This window comes from Hylobates moloch, unplaced genomic scaffold (genome assembly GCF_009828535.3).
Source record: "Hylobates moloch isolate HMO894 unplaced genomic scaffold, HMol_V3 SCAFFOLD_5, whole genome shotgun sequence".
NCBI lineage: Eukaryota > Metazoa > Chordata > Mammalia > Primates > Hylobatidae > Hylobates > Hylobates moloch.
The window spans coordinates 33,577,541-33,586,275 of NW_026652280.1; the positions used below are offsets into that span (position 1 = coordinate 33,577,541).

An 8,735-nucleotide genomic window follows, 5' to 3' on the forward strand; every position below is an offset into this window, starting at 1 on the left:
AGCAAACATTGTTATCATGAATGTTCTAAGACATGTTAGAATTGGAACATGTCTACTACTGCATCTGCTTAATGAGGCTGCTTGCTTTTTGGAAATAGTATTTTTAGGAAAAATATTAAGTGGATTTTAATAGTCATAGTTCAGGGAGGAGTATATCATGGCTGAACTTGATCATTATTATTCATGTATGAATCCTATACTTTTCTTACAGCCTGTAGAAAGCAGGGGTCAGCAAACTATGGCCCCAGAGAGTTAAATCCATTTTTATAGGGCCTGTGAGTTAAGAATAGTCTTTGCATTTTTAAATGGCTGGAAAAAAGTCAAGACGATACTATTTCGTGACGTGTGAGAATTATTTGAATTTCAAATTTCAGTGTCCCTCTATCAAGTTTTATGGGCACACAAGCACCCTCACTCACTGAGGTTTTGTCTATGGCTGCTTTGCCACTAGAGTTGAGTAGAGTTGCAAGACAGATGGTATGTGGCCAGCAAAGTCTAAATCATTTACTACGTGGTCCTTTACTAAGAAAGTTCGCTGCCGTTCATGTAAAGGATGCTGCGGGAAGAGAAACTTCTGTTTGACACAGTCAGCTTGTAGTCTAAGCTTTTGAATTTTCACTCCAGTTTTATTAAAGATGGGGAGTGCCTGGGAAGGATTGCATGATCATTATCAATATTTAAGCATGTCAGGCACTGTTCAAAACAGTCAGTGTGAATTAGCTGATTTAATCCCCACAACGAGGTAGGAGCTGTTTACACTTCCTATTTTACTTATGAGGATGCGGATGTTCAAGGCACTCAGGAAGTCTTTCCCACACAGCTAAGATTTTAATCCTGCCAGTCCAGGTTGTGGGGATAAGGCTTTGTGCTCCTAATCACTATGCATGCTGCCTCTTGCCATAATATAACGTCTGCAACTTAGATTTCCGTAGGTCAGTGCTACAGATCATTTGCTTTAGGTGAGCTTTCTTGACCATCCAGTGCAGAAACCAGATCTGATTAGAGTACAATAGGCTTGTAGCAAGAAGTAAAAAAATTATAAAAATAACAAGAATTTATCTAAAATACTTTGGTTTTCATTTCTTACAGGAGAGGACCCCTCCCAATTCCTAAAAGTTCACCAGGTATGCCACTAAAAAAGGTCTTTTGAAATTCTTATATTGCAAGGCAGGCAGATCACTTGAGGTCAGGAGTTCAAGACCAGCCTGGCCAACATGGTGAAACTCTGTCTCCACTAAAAATACAAAATGTGCCTGTAATCCAGTATCAAGAGGTGAAGAGAGATTTTTGAACCTGGAGGTGAAGGGATGCAGTGAGCCGATTGCCGTTCCTCAGAAAAAAACCCACGAAATTCTTATATTGGGTTTTCTTTAAATAGCTAGAACTTTGAAATAAAGGGAATGAAAGGATTAAATAGAATCAAATTCCCAAGAGAATAAGTCTATGTTAGAATCGTACTATACTACTACTTGTCACAGAGTGGAATATGATAATTGGTGGTCTATTTTATAGCTTATCCAAGATAATTCAGTTACTGAAATACCAAAAGAAACTTACTGCAAGCAAATTTTACCTAAACGATTATTTTAACTTGGACTGTGACAACAGCAGAACTGAGATATAGTTCCCCTTGGATTACATAGAAATACAATTTATGGAAGGCATGGACGTCAAGAAACATGTACCTTAATGTTATCTTTAATGAGACCTTTCACTAATCACAATAGTCTCTTTCTTTCTTTGAACTCCTATGATACCTCTGGGAGAAGTACACATCTTAGCACTTCTTATTAGTTGTATGGGATGTGAGGGCAGTCTGGCTGCAACATCTGTCAGCCCATTGATTGCTAGGGTTGATTTGGCGCATCTGGCTGGCTAGGTGGGTGTCCCCTTCCTCCCTCACCAGTCCATGTGCATCCCTCCCGAAGCTATGTGCTCAAAGAGGACGACCATTCCTGAGAGAGGAGGCCCAGTCTTTGGTCAAGAGTATACTCCAAACAAGCTCTCGTTAGTTGTATGCCTTGAATAATAATAAGAACCCAAGGTCAGGTACAACTTTGTCTTCTGTATTACTCACAACACCCGACACAGTTCTGAGTACATGGTAGATATTCAACATGTATTTATTATTTGAGTAAAGAAAAGATATACCTACCCATGTTCAAGACAATGAGTGTATTAGTCTGTTTACATGCTGCTGATAAAGACATACCTGAGACTGGGAAGAAAAAAAGGCTTAATTGGACTTACAGTTCCACATGGCTGGGGGAGCCTCAGAATCATGGCGGGAGGTGAACGGCACTTCTTACATGGTGGCAGCAAGAGAAAATGAAGAAGATGCAAAAGTGGAAACCACTGATAAAACCATCATATCTCGTGAGACTTATTCACTACCACAACAACATTGTGGGGGAAACCGCCCCCTTGATTCAAATTAACTCCCACTGGGTCCTTCCCACAACAGGTGGAAATTTTGGGAGATACAATTCAAGATGAGATTTGGGTGGGGACACAGAGTCGAAACCTATCAATACAGGAGGAGGACAGCTTATGCTGCACTTAACAGTTCACTAAAAATTTAGTGATGGAAAAGAAATGTAGTGGCTGAAATTATATCTTTGAACAACATGAAGATTTAAGGTATTTTATTTCTTGTTGTTTTAGAATTACCACTTGGTAATGTAGGATGCTATTTCTGTCCATTTTTAAAGATGATTTTACTGTGGATACTGTACCTGAGCATGGATGAAAGAGGGCAAAGAAGTCAGAATAGTGATTTCCAGAATGTCCTCTGGTTTGGAGTCGTGACTACCATTTATAGTTTTTGTTGGCAGATCTATTTTCTTCTTACAAAAGGATAGACACCAGAATCTGTAAGTGAAATGCCCTGGCTTGAAAAGGGCTGAGATCTTATGAAAAATTGATGTTACTGTTGTTTTCTGTGTTCTGCCTTTTGCAGATGATCCCGATTACTCTTTGGTTAATGACTACAGTTTGCTCTATCAGTAAAATCAATGGTAAGAACCTTTATTTTTCACATAATTGAGTCCTGTGTAGACTGGTAATTGTGCTATTGAAGCCTTTGAAGCTTCTTTATAACACTACCACAAACTAGCAAGGCCTTGCATCAGGCAGGCACACTGGCCAGCATGCTGTCCCTTCAGGACACCTCTCTGGATGCCACAGCTGGAAGCAGACTGGAGACCCTTCCATACCTATTTGAACAAGGTTATTTTTCCTTCATTGATTATTCCATAGTAACTCTTTATCTGCTTGTTTTTTTTTTTTTTTCGAGGCAGAGTCTCGCTCTGTCACCCAGGCTGGAGTGCAGTGGTGCGATCTCAGCTCACTGCAATCTCCACCTCCTGGGTTCAAGTGATCCTCCCACCTTAGCCTCTTGAGTAGCTAGGATTACAGGCACGCACCACCACACCCAGCTAATATTTTTTGTATTTTTAGTAGAAACAGGGCTTCACCATGTTGGCCAGGCTGGTCTTGAACTCCTGACCTCAAGTGATCTGCCTGCCTCAGCCTCCCAAAGTGCTGGGATTACAGGCATGAGTCACCATGCCCAGCCCTCTTTCTCTGCTCTTATTAAGCTCTTTTATGGTTATTACACACCTGGATTTAAGGCAGTGCTCATCAACAAAACACACATCATCCTCACTGTTAAAGTAATTTAGATTTTAGTTTACTCTCTCACCATCTAAAAGAGGAAAAGTCAAATAAAAAGAAGTGCAAATGATATCACACTCACTATACACACAAGGTCATCATAGAGGTCATCCTGCAGATTATTAATGCTCTGAACAAGCAAACCACGAGGATTCTTAGCAGAGGACTGAACACTGCTAAGCCAACTGCAGCTGCAAAGATGTACTGCATGGTGACTCTTGTTCTTAGGCACTCAGGTGCTTGGAACATTCTCCAAGTCAAAATCATTCTTCACAGATATGAAGAAATGCCTCAGAAGCCAAAGTAGCGATACTAAAAAAAACTCTTCATAAAGTATCATTCTTTTACCCCAGTGGGCTTATCTTGGGGTAAAAGAATTATATAGGTATACACAAGCCAAGAAAAGGTCTGAAGAGATATATTTCTAAACAGGTAATATTTTTCCTTTCTGTTTTTGAATTTGTCTGCAATGAAAATGTGTTACTACTTTGACTAAAAACTGTTTTAAAGAGTTGATCCACTTACATATTCCTGATCTCAGTGTGGACTGAGCTACACATCTGAACTACACGTCTTTGCATTTCTTGTTAGTTGTATGCCCTGGATAACAGTATCAGAAGACAAAGTGGCAGGCAGTGGTGGGTGGGATGCCAGAAGTCAACGGAGAAAGGCAACAACCTCTCTCTCACCCTTCCTGGTTTGGTGTTGGTTACATATACCGTCGTTTATGAACCTAAACAGATTTTAACAGTGCTCCAGGGTGATTTTCTGTAGTGTTCTATACCACCAAAGTGAGCACATCAAACATTGTTTGTCTCCGGTCCTCTAAAAACACCTACTTTGTGACTTACAGCCAACTGGCTATCTAGGACAGATGCCAACTTGTCCTAATTACATAAAAATAATCAGCTAATGACCGGGCACAGTGGCTCACGCCTGTAATCCCAGCACTTTGGGAGGCTGAGGCAGGTGGATCACTTGAGACCAGCCTAGTCAACATGGTGAAACCCTGTCTCTACTAAAACAAAAAAAAAAAATACAAAAAATTAGCCAGGCATGGTGGCAGGCACCTGTAGCCCCAGCTACTCAGGACCCCGAGGCAGAAGAATCGCTTGAACCCAGGAGGTGGAGGTTGTAGTGAGCTGAGATTGTGCCACTGTACTCCAGCCTGGGCGACAGAGCGAGATTCGGTCTAAAAAAAAAAAAGAAAGAATCAGCTAGTTTCTATTATATTTAAACGTAAGTCCTTAAATTGCTTAATATAATTGCTTAATATAATTGCTTAATATATTTAATATTTAAGCAACTTTGCTATAAAATATATGGAACTTGAAGACATAAAGTACCGTGTTCTCTAACTACATATAACTTCGGACCTACAAATCTACAAATAAATTCTAGTCTTTACAATCAGTCATCGTTCTTCTTTGTTTCATAAACCTTCCTCTTTCTCATGGAAAGGGGCAAGGCCCTATTTAGAGGCAGAGTGGAAACCTGTTAAATCAATAACTTGGAATTCAGAGGTGGCACGTGCTCTCTGGAGCACTGTGTAGATGATGGGCAGGTCATTGGCAGTCCTAAGTGTTTCTTTTTATTTTTTACCTCTTTTCTGTCCTTACTTGTCTGGGTAAAGAATATATTCTAGTAGCTTAATAGTACCACTTGACCCAACAACTGTAGTTCCTCAGAGTCTAAGAGTGTGATGTTTGAATGCAAGATGCTAGTGCCAACACATGTACTTGAGTTATATCATTTCACTGGAGTTCACTGGAATCTGTGCCAGTTCAATGAGTCGGGGTTCAACATATACATCAATTTCAGAAAATTTTAGAAAAGGGAATATACAACACATTCACATTCAGTATACAACATATATTGAATTTCAGAAAATTTTAAAGAAGGAAGTTTAATTTAGTGAATAACTTACTAAGCAACTTATCACAACAATTAAAATAGTTTGAATGAACTTTTGGAAAATAAATTTAAACAGGGTCCCGGCACGGTGGCTCATGCCTGTAATTCTAGCACTTTGGGAGGCCAAGATGGGCGGATCACCCGAGGTCAGGAGTTTGAGACCAGCCTGGCCAACATGGTGAAACCCTATCTCTGCTAAAAATACAAAAACTAGCCAGGCACGGTGGCAGGTGCCTGTAATCCCAGCTACTTGGGAGGCTGAGGCAGGAGAATCACTTGAACTTGGGAGGCAGAGGTTGCAGTGAGCTGAGACTGAACCACTGCACTCCAGCCTGGGTAACACAGCAAGACTCTGTCTCAAAAAAAAAAAAAAAAAAAAAAAAAATGAAACAGAAAGAGTTAGGAATTTGTGATTTGTTTTGTAGTTGTTGATTTTAGCTGCTATTCCTATTGTTAATTCTAACATGTTTAGATAAAGATAGATTGAAAATTTCAAATTTAAAATATGTATAAAAATGTAAATGTATGTATTATTTACCATAAAGCAATGCTGTTATCATCACATTCCATTTCTCATTGCTTGGAATACCCATTCCTCACCATTTGTTTTCCTTGGCCTGCACCCTTATTCTTGTTGAATATACTCTCAAGGTAGGAGAGAGTGTTGACAAGCACTGTTCATTCAAATGAAATTTCTTTGTTATTTTCTTTCAGAAACCAGAGCTTTTTCCGGCTAGTGCTTCTATGACATGGAAAGGGCACCCAGAGCAGCAGGACCTATAGCCACGTTATGTCAGTCATGAAAACTTTGAAGTGAACCCTTGCTATAATTTTTCAGAGATTTAAAATTTATGGTAGACATTTAGGACAACATAAGCAAGTAGAGTTCTGCAGTTTTTTGAAGTTTACAAATTGCCCCATTCTGAAGAATTGTTCTTTCCCAGTTACTCAGGTTGTGAATGAATTAGGTTTTCAACATGGGAAGCATGAAATCCACTTCTGGATTTGGAGCGTCCACTTGAGGAGCCGAGGTGGCAGCAGAGGATTCTGAGCCACCAGATGCAGTAGTGGCTCCTTTGGCTTTGGGCAGCCTGGCTGTGGAGTTTCCATGGCGACACACAGCCTCAGTGGTGCAAGATTTAAAATTACCTTCCTTTTTGGCTGGAAGACTTAGAAGCCACCTGATCATACTTTCTCATTTTACAGATGAGGAAACAAAGCCTACAAGTGTGAAATTAATTTCCTTACAGTTTTCCTAGCTGATTAGGGACAGAACCACAACTAGAGCCCGAGCCCAACCCACATCACTATTCTTCTAACCCTTCCTGAAGTTGTGATGCTCATGCTGAAATTTAAGATGCCAAATATTTTTGCCAGCACTTTCTCAGTTGGGAAAATCACCAGGGTTTAAATTTCAGATTTATTTTTATGTGGATCCCTGTGTATACTGAACTACAGAGCATGATGTTTAATCTAATTTAAGGAGCCACTGATTGTAAAACATGCCATTATTTTATGTTGCACTAAGAAGGTGGGGTCGAGGAGTTGCCAATAAACTTGGGACAGACCATTGATGGCCAAGCCCATTTGAATTTAAGATGCTAAAGTAGGAAAAAAATACATTCTAGAATCAATGAAATACCGTATTTTGATTCCATTCCTTAAGATAATTTTAGAGTTACAAAACCAGTCCTCAACTTTGGGTCTTCACAGAGAACCTTTCCCTTGCTAGACCCCAGAATTCTAAATGCATCCATCTTACACTTTCACAAATATTTGGGTTTTCCTTTTTCACTCACAAACAGCAGGGAGGTCATGTACTTTTTGTACAACATCTGTGCACTGTGAGAAAATGGTACCTTTTATTTATTGACAAGTTAAAATAGCACTCTCAGTTTTTCAGTATTACAGAGAGCAAATAGTTTCCTCTCCTGCTCTGTGCAGTAGCTTTTCCAGAACTATGGACAAATTGATCGGAAGAAGATTGATTATTTCCTCATCTTTTCTTTTCTTTTCTTTCTTTTTTTTTTTTTTGAGACAGAGTCTTGCTCTGTCCCCCAGGCTGGAGTGCAGTGGCATGATCTCAGCTCACTGCAACCTCTGCCTCCTGGGTTCAAGTGATTCTCCTGCCTCAGCCTTCCAAGTAGCTGGGACTACAGGCATCTGCCACCACACCTGGCTAATTTTTTGTATTTTTAGTAGAGATGGGATTTCACCATATTTGCCAGGTTGGTCTTGAACTCCTGACCTCAGGTGATCCACCTGCCTTGGCCTCCCAAAGTGCTGGGATTACAGGCGTGAGCCACTGCGCCTGGCCTATTTCCCCACCTTTCATGTAAGGTGCTACTGAACATGACAGCTTCTTGTCATGACAGGAAACTTGCATCAGTTGGATATCCTTTTGAGAAACAGAATTTTGCAAAGGGCCAAATTTCCCCAAACTGAACGGGCTCAGGAAATGTTCCTTTACACTCAGAACATTCTATTTTTAAGTATATTATTTATTGTTGGCAGTTCCTCAGGGATTTCCCTTTTCTCTGTATTGGTCAGTGTAGTTGATGTAAAACCGTTTTGTGGATGGAAAATATTTTTATTTTATTGCTCTTTTAGTTTGGTAGGTTAAATAAAGGTTCTTGGTAATTTGAGATTTGCTTCGTATTTTTGTGTTGACCATATCGCTCTTGCAAGCTTTATTTGATCCCTTGCCACATTTGTGATTGTTAGGTTTCAAAAAGACAAATCGCTGGTCAGGGAAGCCAAATGGAGATGGTGCCGAACTGCTTTGTACTAATCCTTCAGAGGTCAATTGCAGTGTTACTTCCTCTGGGAGACACCATCTGTGCCTTCAGACTAGGTTGGATCCTACTACTGCATCTCTCCTCTCCTCCATTTTCCTTGTTATGATATGATTCACCCTTGAAATTAATTGTTCAAAGCCTGTCTTCCTTTTTAGACTGGAACCCCAATGGTAGCAGGGCCGTTGTCTATTCTTTTTCCTGCTGTATCTCCAGCACCTGGCACATAGTAGAGACTATGAAGGAATTAGTGGCCCATAAGAAAACATAGCTAGAGAAACAACCGCTTGAAAGAGAAATAAGGAGTGCAAAGTGAGTGAAGCCAAATGAGTACATGTGTTAAATTTAGTA

The 8,735-nt window shown here is 40.0% G+C and overlaps 1 protein-coding gene across 1 annotated transcript in view; it reads left to right on the forward strand.

The window, feature by feature from the left end:
• The window catches only part of PSTPIP2 (proline-serine-threonine phosphatase interacting protein 2), a 94,935-nt gene extending 86,702 nt beyond the window's left edge, over positions 1 to 8,233 (forward strand). The window contains exons 13-15 of the mRNA XM_032152408.2: positions 1,090 to 1,124; positions 2,960 to 3,017; positions 6,304 to 8,233. Of these exons, the coding sequence (XP_032008299.1) occupies positions 1,090 to 1,124; positions 2,960 to 3,009 (85 nt within the window). The 3' untranslated portion in view covers positions 3,010 to 3,017; positions 6,304 to 8,233. The remainder of the gene's footprint in view (positions 1 to 1,089; positions 1,125 to 2,959; positions 3,018 to 6,303) is intronic.
• The last annotated feature ends 502 nt before the right edge of the window (positions 8,234 to 8,735 follow it).